Source organism: Zootoca vivipara, chromosome 1, assembly GCF_963506605.1.
Source record: "Zootoca vivipara chromosome 1, rZooViv1.1, whole genome shotgun sequence".
In the NCBI taxonomy this organism is placed as follows: Eukaryota; Metazoa; Chordata; class Lepidosauria; order Squamata; family Lacertidae; genus Zootoca; species Zootoca vivipara.
Window position 1 is genome coordinate 44,538,711 of NC_083276.1, and position 17,270 is coordinate 44,555,980.

Consider the following 17,270-nt stretch of genomic DNA (forward strand, 5'->3'; position numbering starts at 1 on the left):
GTGTGTTTCATTTTGTGTTGAATCATCACAGTCCTCATCTTCATCTTTTCCTTCCCCATCATTGTCATTCTCACATTGCTCTTTTTCAGTGTCAAAAGCTTCATCTCCTAGAAAATCATATTCCGCCATCACCTCCTGAAATTTCTGCTGTAACTCCTGTCGTCGTGTCTCCTCTTGACATAACTCTATTCTTGTTTCCCACATTAAGGTCAAAACAGACCGCTGGAACTCAGGGGAACACTTTTTTGTTGACATATTTCAGTCCTGCCAAGGTCAAAACTTATCACGTGGGGTGGAATATGATCACAGTTTATTTTCTCGACTCCATTTTAACAAGCTGGCTGCATTCTTCAAGTCTTGTTAACAATAAAGTTCGAACTCACATTTCACAAGCACTTAAGCCAAAAAAGAAATTCCACAAAGTCCAGAAATACAAAGTGAAGTAAAAATTGACTTATAAATCCTGATCAACTCACTGAATTGCCTAGGCTGCCGGCTCCCGAGGGAAAGGAAGGTTTTTCTTAGGCTTTACCTCATTGCTGCAGGGCAGTCATAAACCACAGTCTCTCTCCCCTTTTCACCCTGCATCAAAGGGGATATTCTCTTTGATGCCTTTGAGGGATCCTTTTGAATTACAAATCTTCTGTTTATGGCTTCGGGTTTCTATTTACTGTCTCTTTGTTGCCGTGGGGGGGGGTGGCTTCCTCTTTTCTCCCCTCTCTCCCAGACCAAATTGTTTTATAATCCAAATCGTGAGGTTACTTACAGTCTTTTCCAATCGTTTTATTTTCGGAAGAATCCAGCGCTCTCCGCCTTCGGCTTGAAGCTTCTCCCTGCTAGAATAACGTTGCCGCTCAAAATGGCCCCCGCGACTTCTACCCTCCTCGCTCCGGAGCTCTTATTAGAGCTAACCGAAGAGTTGGGGAGTCCGGATTGGGTCTGTGCCGAGCAAATTGCCCTCGGGACGCCCTTCCCGAGGTTCTAAGGGGCGCAGCGTTGCTCTCGCTGCCCTCCCCACTCCTAGCAGAGACGGGCCGTCTCGGAGACGAGACGAAACCCCGCCGATCGACGCTGGCGCTGAACCCGGAAGCCTTCATCAACTCTTTCTATACACAGACTGAATGGATCTCTACTTATGAATGTATAAATGTGGTTTCTCCTTAACATCAGCTGGTGATTTATGGACTACAAATATTACCAGACCTTTTACTTGTTTACTTCTTTTTACAATAACCTGCATGTACGGTTTGCTTGCAATCATTGGTTAATTTCAAAGAACACCCTTTGAGGTTGAACCACATTTGGGCATTTGATATATTTTTTTATATACATGCATCATAAATCTTATCAGGTTCACCAGTGTTATTTATTGTATACTGATATGACAGCTTAGCGTATATATTTAGTTTATTAAATTATTATTTTTAAAATCCTTTCTCCCTTAACTTCTTTGTTCATCTAGTTTGTTTAATGGTTAAGACTAGACTAGAGTATTTTTTTTTATTTTGCATATCTAAAGACTAAATTATAGATATTATTGGGCTGGGGATTAGAGTATGTGGAAAATGATGGTGGTATATGGACCACATTTTATGCTCCTATATCACATGTTAACAATGAAATTGATTGTCAGAGTCAAAATCATTTAGTAAGAAGAACTGGAGAAAAGGAAGAACTGACTGCAACATGCCAATACAGGTTAATCTCTGCATTCAGGTTAACTGCTGTACTGCCTACAGCAAACCGCAACACCCAGTTGCTCTCCTTTAAATCTTTTAGGACTGACTTTAGAAGTCCAATGGTATAAACAAAATATCTATTGGTGAGGGAAGAAAGGAGTTTAGGGCTTTCTTGTTTTATGTAAAAATACAGCGCATCTGAGCACGTCGACTACATACAGCCTTCATTACCTTTCCCTTCTTTCCTTCCTACAATTTCTTCAGCTGTCATTCACCATTGATTGAACCCTGAAACTGAAGCTTATTTTCAAATAAGCTGCAAGGTTTGGGCCTCTTTAAACAGCTGCTGCCCCTCCTTGCATTACCAACATTCCAGACTGATGAATGATTCTGCCATTCAGTAACACACCAGCAGCCCAAGTCTTAAAACAAAGAATGCAAAATTCAACCCATGAATCAAATCAAACTGATGGTCAGGAAATTAGTAGTTCATCTACAACCACATATATTGCCTTCACTCTTCCAATTAATATGGTATATAAAAACAGTATGTGGCTTCCAGAAACATTGACAATTAAGGTACCAACACAGCTGTTAAGTACTGGGCTCCTAGCAGCAACAAATGTGTGTTTTTTTAAAAATCTATACCATGAGTTTCATTTTGTAAGAGGCAAAACCAACACTGTCACTAGTGTCCATATGACTATAATTAGCATAGCAGATAGGAAGAAAAAGATGAGACACTGTGACGAACATGTAGAGCATACAAAGTTTCAGGTGCTTCCTTTTTAAAAAAGCAGATGGTATAAATAGTCTAATAAAAAATGCTGCTTCTCCCCCCACCCCAATTTTAAAATGATTAAAAACTCTGCTGAACAAACACATTAAACTAATGTGCCCATTACTAGGAAGACTGAATTGTGGTCCCCCCCCCAATTAATATGTACTTGCAAGAATTACATTTAAATTAAACAAAACAGTAAACTCTCATAGTAAAAATAAATCGAAAAAAAGACAAATGCTTCACATAATTGGCATCCCCAGTTTTGGTAAATAAGTCTTTGGGTGAGAAAGGAGAACACAGAGATAAGCCAATTAAAAATGTTGCCCAAGATTTTCTTCAAAGACATATTTATACAAAAGTTTCACATACTGTATAGAGCTGGAGCTGCAGCAATAATTTAATAGGAAACAAGAAAAAAGTCACACTGGGTTTTCCCCTTCTTCCTCTTCTACTTGCTTAATAACTGGAATACCTAAAAATAAGAGTGAAGAACCATTAAACATGTTTAACATGTTTTAATCCTGTAAAACAGGGGGACTCTGAGGCTCAGGGGGATCTGAAGGGGGTCTATTACCCTCCATTTGACAGACTAACGCACAGCAACGCGTGCAGGGCCAGCTAGTTTCTATATAAATGATATTGTCCAGAGGTTAACATCCCCAGAATATCATGCCCCTAAATTGGCTACAAAACCCATCTCTGTATTATTATACACAGATGATGCGATACTTCTATCTCAAATAAAAGTTGGCCTAAAAAGATTGATGAGAGCATTCTCAGGATACTGCAAGAGAACAGCTGGCTGTGAATTACAAGAAAACTAAAGTCATGGTGTTTTCAAGAAACTATAGGCCCATAGATGGTATATGGATAATCAGTTGATTGAACAAGTTAAAAGTCTTCAAATACATTGGCCTTATTTTTTAGTCAACAGGGTCCTGGGGAGCACATCAGAAATATACAAAGGAAAAAGCTTCTCAAAGCACCAAAATTCTGACACACTTTTTCCATACAAAAGGTAGCAATCACATACCATCAGCACTTGAAGTGTTTACGGCTAAACCCTTAGCACAGTTATTATATGGGGCTCAGATTTGAACAGGCACTCACCTTGGATCTACAGGAGCTGTTCAATCTAAGCTCCTAAGGCAATTTTTTTCTGTTCCATTCTGTGTTCCAAATGCTTCACTGCGCTTTGATGCTAATCTCCCCTCTGCTGAATTACAGGCTTGGTGTAGGACATTTAATTATTGGCTTTGGCTAAATTTAAACCCCACCAGTCTACTACCCTTAGTATCGCAAGATTGTCATGTTATTAATGCTGAGCTTTAGAAAATTTAATTAGACAGTGCCTATATGATATCGTGGGTGGCACTGTGGGTTAAACCACAGAGCCTAGCGCTTGCCGATCAGAAGGTCGGCGGTTCGAATCCCTGTGACGGGGTGAACTCCTGTTGCGTGGTCCCAGCTCCTGCTAACCTAGCAGTTCGAAAGCACGTCAAAGTGCAAGTAGAGTTTCCGTGTGCTGCTCTGGTTCGCCAGAAGCAGATATGTCATGCTGGCCACATGACCTGGAAGCTGTACGCCGGCCCCCTTGGCCAATAATACGACCCCAGAGTCGGTCACGACTGGACCTAATGGTCAGGGGTCCCTTTACCTCTACCTTTATATGATATTGAGCGACAGAATAATTTGGCCATGATAAGGAAATTTTGTCCATGGTATGATTATTTCCCATCTAGTCATTTTGACACATTGGCACCCTTTTTTGCCAGACTTAACCATTCCAAAATACAGGTGCACTTTCACTTATGCAAGATTAAATATACTGCCTTCAGCTGTACTTGAGGGTTGATTTCAAAAAAATTCCGCTGGAAAAATGGTTATGTCCCTGTGGAGTTGGCAGTATTCAATCAGTAGCTCATGTGCTTCTAGCTTGTACTCTTTATAAAGACTTGAGGAGTGAGGTTATTACCCCTCTATTACTATCCATACCAGGTTGCTCAACCATTGCTACTGTGTCTTTTCTTCTAGCAGATCAAGATAATCAAGTGACAGCAAAAACTGCATTTTTTTTTTAAGCAGGGGCAATTAGAATAAGATCTATTATTTGATTATTGATGTAAACCTCCAGAATGTAGTCTGTATAGTTAAGGTTTTGCCTCTATCTTCAGTTCATTTTATTTTATTTTACAGTATTGCTATGGCTAGTGGCTGATGCAACTAAAGAGTCTTCTTCTACTTTGCTTTTCTCATCTGCTAAATGCCACCCTGCTCCTACCCAGCTCTCACCATCAAGTTTCTTGAGTTTGGGCACTCGTTTCGTTGCTTCCTCAACCCAGGCACTCTGTGAATCAGCGGAGAGTTTCTCTTCCAGTGGATTACCTACAAACACCAGATCCTCCAGTAATGGCAACTCTGCCAGCCTCTGAAACTCTGCTGCAACCACAGAAGGAAACAGAGCTGTGTTATGAAGTACACAAAAACCTCAGAGTTGTATGAAGACTCCTCTCAAGACCAGAAGACTGCAGATGCTGAGTGAAACATATTCAATGGGCAACATCTTAACATCATAAGATGTGCGTGGAACACACATAAACACACTAAAGACTCAAAAGAAAGATACCACCACATTCGACACAATGGAGAAGTTACCGTTTTCTGGAGTTTTGAGGAATTTTTTGCTCATGCAAGTGTTAAAATTTCTGTTATGCAATAAAGACTTAGAGTGATATCTAAACTATACTCAGAATAGACCCACTTAAATGATTGGACCCAGCTTAATCAATTGATTTCAAACCTTTCACTTTAGAGCTCTTACTGCTAAAGCTGATAGAAACTGTTGGTGAGTGGTTTGGATGTTCAGAAAGTTGGTATTCAACTAGTTCTGGACGGGTTGAACTCCATAATAAAGAATTTTATTTTTCAGACTAGATTCAGCATTGTCATTGGATACCCAAGTGGCATTTGTGGTTCAGGGCACCTTTCACTAGCTGCGGTTGGTTTACCAGTTGTCGTCCCTCAGGGATGGAGATAGCCTGGCTACAGTTATGGTATGGTAACCAGATTAGATTATTGCTATGTGTGGTAGACAGGGCTGCCTTTGAGGACTGCACAAGGGACTACCTTGGGAATAGAATTGTTGAAGAGCAGGCTATATCAACTCGTTTACCAACCTAAGTTACCTGCTATTAACTCATTATAAATTATCAATATATTTATTGAGAAACAACTCTGGCTTACCCCAGTCTTTTACCAGATTATTTGACATGTAGAGAATCTTCAGCTTCTTCATCACATGGAGCCCTTTCAATTTCTCAATCAGGTTGTATGAGATCCACAGCTCCTCTAAAGTATCCCCAACTGCCTCCTGAAAGATGATATTCCTTCAGAAAAGAATGTTCTGCATTTTCCTATTATCATGTATGTTGTCTGGACCCCTAAAGAGCACATCAAAGAAATAAAAGTTTTCCCCTGCTTCCCCACTAGCAGGCTGCAAGTTGACACAAGCCAACGAGGGGACAACATCATAATTCAGAGAGAAACCAAGATCTTCAGCCTTGACATCAAGACAGAGAATTGTATTCCAGATATCTGGACACAAAAGAAGACACAGAACTGTTTGCAGATACCTGCATATTAGATGACTAGTTTCTTAGCCAGCTCATTAAGTATGAGAGTAAATCTTGCAGAGAACAGGCAACATCCATCAAGAGGATAATTGAATTTACATCTCCAAATTCCTACTGCGATATGTAACCACTGGGCTAGATCATCCAACTGTGGTTCCTCTCACTGAAAACTGGTCATGATCTGGGAAATGGAATGGGTGGAGTGTTGGCAGAAGGCTGTGTCAAAGGTGCTTTATCTGCACAGTTACTAGGGGAGTTTTCATTATTGGTGGGGAATTTGCACAGTTGCTACAAGTATTGATGATGTTCCTGCATCTACTATATTTTTGAACAGTGTTAGCATCATATCCTTGCACAGTAACATATGGCTAACTACTCTGCAGTAGTATAAGCAGCAGCCGTCTTAAGAGGGTTACTTACCAGTCCATTCAGATTCTTTATGTTGTTTCTTCCCAGTGACAATATCCGCAAGTTTTCTGCAATGGAAACAAAGCAGGTATTTTTCTACAGCACTAGTTATTTGAGTAATGTGGAAACTTCATACAAGCCAGTGCCAAGAAGCTATTTTTTATTGATCCATCTGTGTCAAAGGGAAAAGTGTGTAGTCAAAGAATGGAAACAGTCACTGAATGGACACAGATTGAAACTATACTGCATGGTTGCTCTAACCCAGAACTGGCCATCCAGAGGTATTTTGGATTATAATTCTCATCATCCCTAATCACTGCCCATGCTAGATGGGGCTGATGAGAACTGGAGTTAAACAAAATTTGCAGTGACACAAGTTCCTTAATCCTGCTCTAACCATATAAGGAGTCAGTCATCTATAAGGTCTGGTAATTCAGGGAGCTGAGTTTCACCGCACCCCTCCCCTACTTCTGCACAGTAACATAAGAAAACAATAATCAGTTATTCATATGGATGGAGCTTATAGACATCCAGCATCTCACCTATGTGTTTAGAATCACTATGCGAGATGTTTTCCTAAGCAACCATAGTAGGCGGACATCTTTCCCAGCAAAAAGCGTAATGAATGAGGTGTCTGAATATATTGGAAACAATTGTTTAATAGAGTCTCCCTTCCTCAATGCTCCTGACAATATTACTGTCTTAATCTGTGCTTGGTGATCAGATACAAATGGATGCAACAGAGTTGAATAATTTTGCTCATGGAATAAAAAAGTAGCAGCTTACAAGTATAACATGAATCTAGAAGCTTACAAGTATAACCTGTCCATGTGTTTGAGATATCCACACACATTCCTCAGTGGGACCTATACCAAGGAAGTGGTTCCCTTCTCTGTTGTGCATGTGCATACACATGTATGCGTGTTAAGGGGGTTAGAAGTCACTCACAACCCAAATCATGGCATGCAGAATTTCATTATCAAATCAGCAGTCAAACATAATTATTCAATGCTTCCTAAAACTCCACTGCTTATATCAATTTTCAAGTGAAGTCTTGATTTTCAAATTATTTGTATTCTGCTCTAGTCAATGAGAAAAATTAATGCCAAATGCCTCTTTTTTAAAGATGGTATCAATTGTTTAAAATCAGTCAGTAAATGTAAACTTAGTGTCTGCTCAAATGCTACTTTGAAAAAAAATATGACGTCCCTGATCCTACAATATATAATACACACAGGATATACTGTTACCTTCTAGGAAGTTAGGTGGTGAACTCAAAGCTGAGTCCTGCTCCCAGTTCCAGTGCCCATAAAAATTTGCAGCAGGAGGAGAGTCTGAACAGACTCAAAGTGTGAAATGAGTGGAGGTACATATAATGAAGCAGCTTGAAAAAACACATGATCATTCACGTATTACTTACTTAACGCATTCAAGTTGGCAATTTTTTCAATGCAGTTTGTAGATAAGGACAGCTTTCTAAAATGGGGGACAAATCCAGAAATTGTACGTGAAGAACAACACTAAAATTACCAAAGTAGTTTTTTATTTACAAGTAACAATTGCTCAGAATACTACATTTTGGTTCCCCAGAAGGAAGAACACCCCCCCCTCCACATTCTCTGTTCAAGGGGTTCTCCTGAATCCTACAAAGCCTATTTCTGGGGGCACTGGGAGAAGAGAAAGGGAACATTGACCATTGTGCAAGCAGAAGTCCTCGATTAGGGCTTCCGCTGATGGGACTCACTAGTTGAATCTTGCCCTATGTTTTTAAATGTGCTTTTTTACTGTCTATGTTACAAATGGAGAACTCATGGTCCTCCAGATATTCAAATTTGGCTTCAACTTCTGGTTAACCACAGTTTCTAGTGTCGTCCAACTAAAGTGACCATCAAATGTTGTCAGTATCTCAGAGAAGAATGTGGGAGAGTTGCTAAAGATGTTAAATGCTGCATAACATTTGGTGCTGCACTACAATATTTAGATTGTAGTTTTGTTATGATTTGTTAAAATAATATGGGTTAAAAAGAAGAATTACGGTTAATTTAAAACAAGCCAACATCAAATCCTGATTTCTGAAGCTATGTTGTTTAAACTAACAATTGTTAATGTTAATCACAGTTTAGATGCCACATTTTTTGGGAAACACAATAGTTAGAATGACACAAGCTGTGGTTAACCAAAAGCAAAAGTAAAATTTCCAAACTCCTCTTCCCAGGCACATAGGAGGAGGCACCTGGGAAGAGGAGAGGGGATCTTAGTTTCTGTGACATTCAAACATAACAATTAACAGGTCAAGAGATATGAAAATTCCTTAAAGAAAATGAACACTAAATTAAAATAAAAAAACAGAAGCAAAGAAAGCAGAAATAACTTAAAGTGGCTCCCACCAATATGCAGAACGTACTCGCAGCTAACTAGAGAGGAAAGAGATGCATCCATTTTCTCTATAGGGGGAATCTGGGCATAAAGTTTCACTTCTTTGGCCTCCGATGGCTTCTGACCATTTTTTTCTTCCTAATTAAAAAGAGAAACACATAGAGGAAGAGATCCTATTCAGTATATAATTATGAATGTTCATTTTAGTCTATTGTGGCCTATTCAGCTGCATAATAACTTGCACTAAAGCTATACAGTGGTACCTCAGTTTACAAACACAATTGGTTCCGGAAGTCTGTACTTAACCTGAAGCTAACTTTCCCATTGAAAGTAATGGAAAGTGGATTAATCTGTTCCAGACGGGTCCGCAGAGTACTCAACCTGAAGCGTACTTACCGTAACTCGAGGTATGAGTGTAATCGGTTCTGTAAGTCCGTACTTAACCTGAAGCGTACTTAACCTGAAGCGAACTTTCCCATTGAAAGTAATGGAAAGTGGATTAATCTGTTCCAGACGGGTCCGCAGAGTACTCAACCTGAAGCGTACTTAACCCGAGGTATGAGTGTAATTGGTTCCGGAAGTCCGTACTTAACCTGAAGCGAACTTTCCCATTGAAAGTAATGGAAAGTGGATTAATCCGTTCCAGATGGGTCCGTGGAGTATTTAAACTGAAAATACTCAAACCGAGGTGTACTTACACCGAGGTATGACTGTAGTTAACGTTGACTGAGAACTGTTCACGCAACCTTGAATATGTGGTAAAACGATTTTTTCTCAGTCTGGAATGCTGTTTCTTTACACAATCTATGACAAACTGATTGCACTGAGTTGGGGACATCACTGGTCCAAAATATGGCTGTGTGTATTGTCGCTACCAATTCATTACTGTTTAAAGTACTACACTCTAAGAGCAATCTAGGCATTGGTTGAACCCTAAAAGAGCCAGATTGCCATGAACAAATTACATTAGGATAGGAATGAAAAGCTTCCTGGGCTTGTATTCAGTGATTGTATGAACTCCTCTGACTAAATTGTGAATTTACAAAGCAGTATCACAAAAAGTTTTAACACAAGGGGCAACATTTTCTTAATATAAAACTGTAATGATTTCTTCTCAAAACGATACTGGAGCTCCTATATTCCACCTAGTCTATTTTTTTGCCTATCCAATCAGAAAAGACATTTTTCTAATCATTTTGTCTTTGACTCAGACATTTTAATATGCACTTCATTTAATGTAAGAGCATAATCATACTCATGGTAGGTCAGGCAAGTGGTACATACAACCCAGTGTCCCATGTCTGATTTGTGTCATGTTCCGTTACAACAGTAATTTGAAGACAACAAACAATGTATTCAATTTCCTGACAGCCCTTTCTACTCACCAGCCATTTAATATTAGGAAAAACTAGATCTTTACATTGTTAACTGGCATCCTGTATAATGGTGAATGCATGTATATCAAACATCTTCCAAATCTCATTGTAATACTGATTGTTACTATTCTGTCTGTACTGAATAAATTAGTACTAAATTGTACTAATAAGCAAATACTTTCAAAATGTGAAAAAAACTTCTAGTAGTTAATTAAAAAAGGAAAAAAATAAATAAGAGAAATAATTGATAAAATTAATTTAAATCTGCAAATTTAGAACATTTTCTTTATGAAGTGTGGTTGCACTTGTTTGTTTACTTGAAGAAGGGAATGACTTCCTGGTAATTAGACTGAAAGGCTAATTGTATAAGAAAGGCAGGACAGCTGGCAGAAGATCCATCAAATGCCTAAGTAGGGGACTGAAGCAAACATATTTTCCCTAATTACATCAGCCTTTACACCCCGCACCAACCACAAGCTTGTAATCCCTGCTTTTAAAACTTTCTACCTCTCTGCCCTTGACTAAGTCTCATCTCATTCCCTTGTCTCCCTTCTCTTCTTCCCCACTATTCTTCACCAGCTCATGTGGCTCCTTGCAGACTATCATTCAGCAAAGGGACAAATCAAACAACTGTACAGTATGACAATAAACCTTAGGTGTTCTGGAGCATGCTGTTTTTAAAATTAAAAATAAACTGAGGTTTAATTTTATAAACATTTCTACTATGTTCTACTAACTTATCAAAAGTGAAGAGTTTAATACGGTACTGAGATCCCAATAATAACTAGGTAGGCTGAGACCACCCTTTAAAAATAAAGCTGGCAAGGCCTATCAAGCACTTTCATTCTATCCTGCCTTTGATCTCCTTCAATGCTTTTTATCATGTTGTGTCTTATCCTTGGATATGCATGCCCCTATTAATCAAACAGCTTTCATTTCCTCCTTCTTCAGCAAAACCTTTCCCAAACCTACCTATCACTCTTAGCTTTTCCTCTGTTGGGTCCTTCCATGTCATGTGACCCAATGACTTTTACCGTACCATTTTATATTGCTTTCAGTTTCCTAAAAATAGTATTAAAGAAGATCCCTGATCGCAGATTTTATTTTTTTTATCTCATCCTGTTTTTCAGTTTGAGAGCTTGAAATTTCAAAAAATAGACAATTTTGGCTGCACAAAACCTTAAAAGTTCAGCCCAGAATTAAGATACAGTATTTCAAAACTAAAAATACAAATCTCATCAGAACTTCATGGCACATTATGAACTTGCTTTAAAATTTAAAGTTAAGCTACAAAGTTTAAATTTTTTTAACGTGATTTAAAAAAATCAGTATGATAGAAATTCCCCCAAAGTTGTACAGTATTTATTATTTCATATTTCTAAGAACTTCCTGCAAAAATTTATCTTGGAATCTCAATGTGATTATATTTTTTTAAAAATATTTTGTACATACATGGGTTACTGGGTTCTATTTAGGATAAATAGGTATTCTTGGAGTAAAATGTAACAGAATAAACAATACTTCAAACCATAAAATAAGTTACTTCGGGCATTTATTTTAAAAGTTATTCAATTAAAAGGTATCTGAAACAGAGGTTGGATATCTATCATGAATGCATTAGTTGAGATTCCTGCACTGCAGAAGGTTGGACTAGATGACCCTTGGGGTTCCTTCCAACTGTACAATTCTATGAAATCTTGATTTCTATCCTGCTTCTGCATCTTGCCCATCTAATGTAGATACTAAGCTCTCAAGCACTGACTATGTAAAGTTTGTGCACACATCGGTGTCTGCACATTGCTGAAGTTATATAAATATTAACTAGAGTTAGTAGTAGCAGTATATATAGCAGCTCAAATGGGGGTAGCGGACTTCAGTGAGCTAAAAATATACAACTTTTTGTACAGAGGTATTCCAATCATGCATTCCTTGAAAAAAGCTATTTCTACATCATTGCAAGAAAAATGACAAAAACTTATTCTTGACAAAGGAAATCCACACAACTACATAAGCACAACAAATCTACTTACCCATCTGGCTAGAGCTTCCTTAATAGTTGTTGCTTTTGCCTAACAAAAAAGGGTATGGAAATACATTTTAATTAATTTAGGCAGTCAATCAGTTAATTTGTTTTGCTTTGATCAGTTATATTTAAATACATAGACATATTATATTATAAAGACATCCTTGTCAAGGCATGAGGGAAATTCAATGAATGATTTAATATGTAATCAAAGTAAGGGAACGTGTTAAGACAACACAAATTTCCATCATATTTGGGAATATTGGCTATTCCTCATTTTATCAAAGCAAAAAGGGAAGAACCAGGTTTAAAGGACACAGTAGCAGTAATTGCAGCTGACAGTTCATTTGCTTATTGTTGGATGGAAAGTAATAGTTTAAACTTTGGTAACTTGGATATAAACTGGAAGGAAAGTACTACTTTAAATTTGTCAACAACTTTGGTACACGAAGGAAAGTATCGGTACAACTGTACAGCCTGTACCATAGCAAATGAAATGGTCTTTCCCATTTAAACACATTTCACATCAGTATTACAGTATTAGTTAATTCATTTCACTAGTCTATTAAAGTCTGCAAATTTTGTTCAGCATTAGCTGAACCTCAAGATTATAAAAAGGGTGGGGTAGAAAACTGGATTCTAAAATATTTAATCCCCCCATTTGAAGATTAAAAAAAACATTTTTGGTTTTAAAATGACTTTAAAAGTACAACTATTTCTGTACCAGCATTAACATAAAGCTATCTGGATTGTGTTATAATATTCAGTCACATATATTCTTAGATGGTTTTATACCAAACAAAGAAATGTCTCATTAGCAACAAAACACCAAATATTAGTTCAGTAATTTTTAAAAAAGCCTTCTGTCCCAGTTGTCACATAATCAGCAAATTCAAATGCTACCAACTGACAGGATCAGCACAGCTATGTGTGTCACGTCTTCTCTATAAAACATGAGCACTGTTTTTCTTACATTTAAGCTCTAAACAGGGCAGTGCTGCATGAAAGGGGCTTATGGGGCTTTTAAAGGCTCTGCCTTGCTTTGGATGTTTTAGGTATTTTTCTTTTATTTTTAAACCCAAGATAGATTCAGGCTCTTTCTTAGTTGCCTGAAAGAGTACCCGACCAAAAGGGATACTTTTACAGCTTTACAGAGATAGGCAGAGCACAGACTTAACAGATCTAATTTGTTTCTTTCTCATATCCTAAAATCTACCAACCAGATCCAGGTGCAAAAGACACACAGTAAGAATCAAGGGTGCCTCTGAATCTAGGAATTTGTTATCAGCACCAACACTAAACTGAGTTCACAGTCTTTCCACACCTAGTTACTTTCCTTCATTTCAGCATTTAGATGGGATAAGTCATTTGGTTGTTGCTATTGTTGTGATACTTGGGAATTAGAAACAAAAAAACCCCTTGCTGCAGATTACTCAGAGATACTCCAGTAGATCCTAATCTACCTTTTTTCCACAACTACTTACAGTAAAATGAAAAACTCCACAGCCCAAAGCAGGGTGGATAAAAATCAATGATTTTTTAAAAAAAATCAAAAAAATCGGATTTTTTTGATTTAAATCGGATTTTTTTGATTTAAATCGATTTTTTTGATTTAAATTGGATTTTTTTAAATAAAATGCTTTTTGAGGAAAATATATTACCATCCAAAGGTTATTCCATCATGAAATAAAGATTAGTTTTTTAATTATGTAGAATAAGGTTGTATATGTTTAATTTTTTGGGTAAATAAATTCCATTAATCCATTCACAATGTCATGCTCTTCCAGAGGTTTTTGTAAGATTATTGGGCAGTTTCTCTGCCTACAAGATATTATCACAGATGCTTGGTTTACTTTTGCAGTTCTCAAAACTGAATTTGACTCAACAGAGATCACATGCCTCTTCTTCACAGCAAAAATGTTATAACATGAACAGAGTTGAGAAAAAGACCTTAATCCTATTGTTCTACAAACCTATGAATACAGAAACAACCCCTTCAGTGCTAAGTTTCAAGAAGTTCAGTGAATAGAATAGAAACAATATTTTTCTGATTGTTTGGAGTGGACAGTATTTAGGTTTTTCATGTGTAGGCTGGGCTGACAGTCTAAGTTTCTATATATATATATATATATATATATATATATATATATATATATATATATATATAGTTTTTGTTTAGCCAAATTAGTTAACAAACATGGATGTTTGTTTAAGCAAATAACATATGCTGTAATGTTATTGTTTCAGTTGAATAAATCTATTTAAATTGTTATTATTAAGGTAATGATTATTTTTCTCCTTCCTAAGTACAACAGTAAAGTTGTCCAAATATGAATAACCCATTAAACTGGGGATAAAAAACTAATATGAAAAGTTGTTATTCTAAAAATCTTCATCTACTTGCATATTAAAGTTATACCAGCAAGAATTAGTCTTTATGTAGAAAACTATGATTTAAATCAAGCCTTACTGACTAGTGATTTAAATCGTGATTTAAATCATGATTTAAATCAGTTTGATTTAAATCAAATCCACCCTGGCCCAAAGCAGAAAATTTAAGTATAAACAATAAATACATGATGTCATGGAATTTATCACGCTGAAAATTCTTTTAAAAATCCATGTGAATGTCAACTTCTAGCTCATTAATTAATGCAGATTCATCCCCTATCTACCTCGTTTTACCTCTTCTTAGTGTCTTAATAAATGAAACTGATTTGCAAAAATGATACGTTAAAATATGAGTGACACTGCACACACCTTTGTAATTCAAGAAATATTTAATAAAAAATATTTTTTAAAAAATTAATGCAGATTCAATTTGTGCCAATCTCAAAAGTATTTATTTACCATTCTACTGAAGGCGACTTCCGCTACTCAGACAACTCCTTTATGAAGAACAATTTATGTAGATCTCTCTTCAAATGAACAGCCTTCCTATTAAAAAAAACCCCCAAAGTGTTAGGATGAGCTTCAATCACCATAGGAATAATCTCCAAATGAAAGGCAAATGAAAAAGGTTCTGTGTTGGCTTATGGTTCTTTTATTAACAATAGCTACCATTTATATAAGAAAATTCCTTCAGTAGCACCTTAAAGACCAACTAAGTTTATATTTTGGTATGAGCTTTCGTGTGCATGCACACTTCTTCAGATACCTGATTCAGATTCTTCAGATATCTGAAGAAGTGTGCATGCACACGAAAGCTCATACCAAAATATAAACTTAGTTGGTCTTTAAGGTGCTACTGAAGGAATTTTCTTATTTTGCTTCGACTCAGACCAACACGGCTACCTACCTGTAACTAGTACCATTTATATAGATTTTTTTAGAGTGATTACAGCGATTCAAATGCATCGTCTCTCATCTGCTCCTAAGTAAAACTCGCCTTAATCTATGCTCTGTGATGGATGCAACAGTTATCCCTTGCACTCATTAAAAAGAAACTTTTGACCCTTGCAGTATTTCTTTCTATACTCACTATATATTGTATTTTTCTTTCTTTCTGTCGAGACCACCACTTTATGCATCAGATGAACCCAGTGAGCGCTGGCTCATGAAACCTTATTGCACGCTGCAGATGAGGGGCTGGAACTGGTTTGCCTGACACACAACGTGAGCAGACCGCCCTGCAAGGGGGTTGAAAACACTGAAGGAAAGAACCATCTCTCCGTGACACCCCTCCCCGCCGGGCCTCCCTGTTTCAATTTGCACGAATACTGGAAGAACCATTCCCTCCCCTGAACTTTCCAAGGCAGATCCTCGAGCATCCCCTGCTCCACAGACCCGTTCCACACCTCGCACAGGTCCTTCTGGCATCCCCAAAGGGCTCCTCTCTCCAGCACCCGAGCCAAGAACTCTGTTCCCTCAGGCCGGGCATGTTCCTCCTCCCTCTCCCCTGCCTCGACAGCCACCATCCCTTCTCCTCCTCCCGCAAACCGAGACGGGGGGTGGGGAGAGAGCCTGTTCCTGTTGTCCTCCAGCCCGTCCCCCGCGGGGTCTTCCCTGCGCAAAGCCATGGCGGTTCCCTCCGCCTTCCTTGCCTCATCCCAACTACCGCGCGTCCAGTCGCCGCCTCCCCCCCCCCGCCCGCGCCCCGCCGGCCTCCTTTCCTACTCCGGTTGCAGCCCTCGAGCCGACTTACCATTATTATGATTCTGGTTGCTACCGTCTGCCGCTCCGGTTGCTATGGCACGCCAAGCCCTTGCGCATGCTCACCTGCAGGGAGAAAAGGGCCGGGGCGGACGCCTCTGGGAAGAAGAGTGAAGTCAACAGTTGGGATCATAGAGACTCACCTGGAAAAATAGAACGGCTTCGATTCCGGAACTCTTTAGCATGACCATAGAAACGGGGAGGAGGTAGAAAGGTCGTTGCGAGACAGATCAGACGCCCCCTGGTTTCCGGTATTGTTTGCTGTGTGTCTACGCCTGTCTGTATAAGTGAGGTTGGGTGCTAGGTTTGGAGGGGTCGGTTTAAAGTACAGTACAGTACTGTAATTCAACTTTTCTGAAAACCGAGGGCGTACCTCAAGTAGTGTGATCCTTTCCATGACAGCCAAAAAAGTCGACAACAGATAGTGACCACAGGCAGGCAAAGGAGGCTCCCGTTGCAGTATTTTTAAAACTACCCTTCAACAGCCATGGGTCGCTTGCACAAAAGAGTGGCGATATATATATATTTGATGTTTCCAACTAATCTTCAGTGTTGTCTTGAATGGTCGTCACCTTTTGTGTCATGGCCCCATCGCTTCCATTATTTAATATTGGCTAGATCATCATCATCATCCGTTCATATTAACTGTTATTGTTAACATAACCAGTCAACCCTGATTAATCCTCAAGAGAGCTGCGCTTCAGATGAATTTAACAGACCAGCAATGGAAACGTCTTTACAGTATTCAGAATGGATTATGTTAAAGCCAGTACTTTTCTCTCTGGGTTTACTCAAGGGTACGCAATACTGGCACCCTTTTGCCTAGAGAAAAGCACTGGT

At 38.4% G+C, this 17,270-nt stretch overlaps 1 protein-coding gene across 3 annotated transcripts; it reads right to left on the reverse strand.

Annotated features, from left to right (window-relative positions):
• On the reverse strand, window positions 1-16,575 carry DNAL1 (dynein axonemal light chain 1). Of its 3 annotated transcripts, XM_035112691.2 has the most exons (10): window positions 16,423-16,572; window positions 15,760-15,907; window positions 15,129-15,215; window positions 12,286-12,324; window positions 8,908-9,017; window positions 7,924-7,979; window positions 6,516-6,571; window positions 5,707-5,833; window positions 4,756-4,902; window positions 1-2,935 (listed from the first exon to the last, which is right to left on the reverse strand). In XM_035112691.2, the coding sequence occupies exons 3-10, from the start codon at window positions 15,129-15,131 to the stop codon at window positions 2,883-2,885; spliced, it is 591 nt and encodes a 196-aa protein (XP_034968582.2). In that variant the 5' UTR covers window positions 15,132-15,215; window positions 15,760-15,907; window positions 16,423-16,572; the 3' UTR covers window positions 1-2,882. The 3 variants fall into 3 exon arrangements, with proteins under 3 accessions (XP_034968582.2, XP_034968572.2, XP_034968592.2); XM_035112681.2 differs by lacking the exon at window positions 15,760-15,907 and having other exon boundaries at window positions 16,423-16,575; XM_035112701.2 differs by lacking the exons at window positions 15,760-15,907; window positions 16,423-16,572 and adding an exon at window positions 16,076-16,327.
• Between the last annotated feature and the right edge of the window lie 695 nt (window positions 16,576-17,270).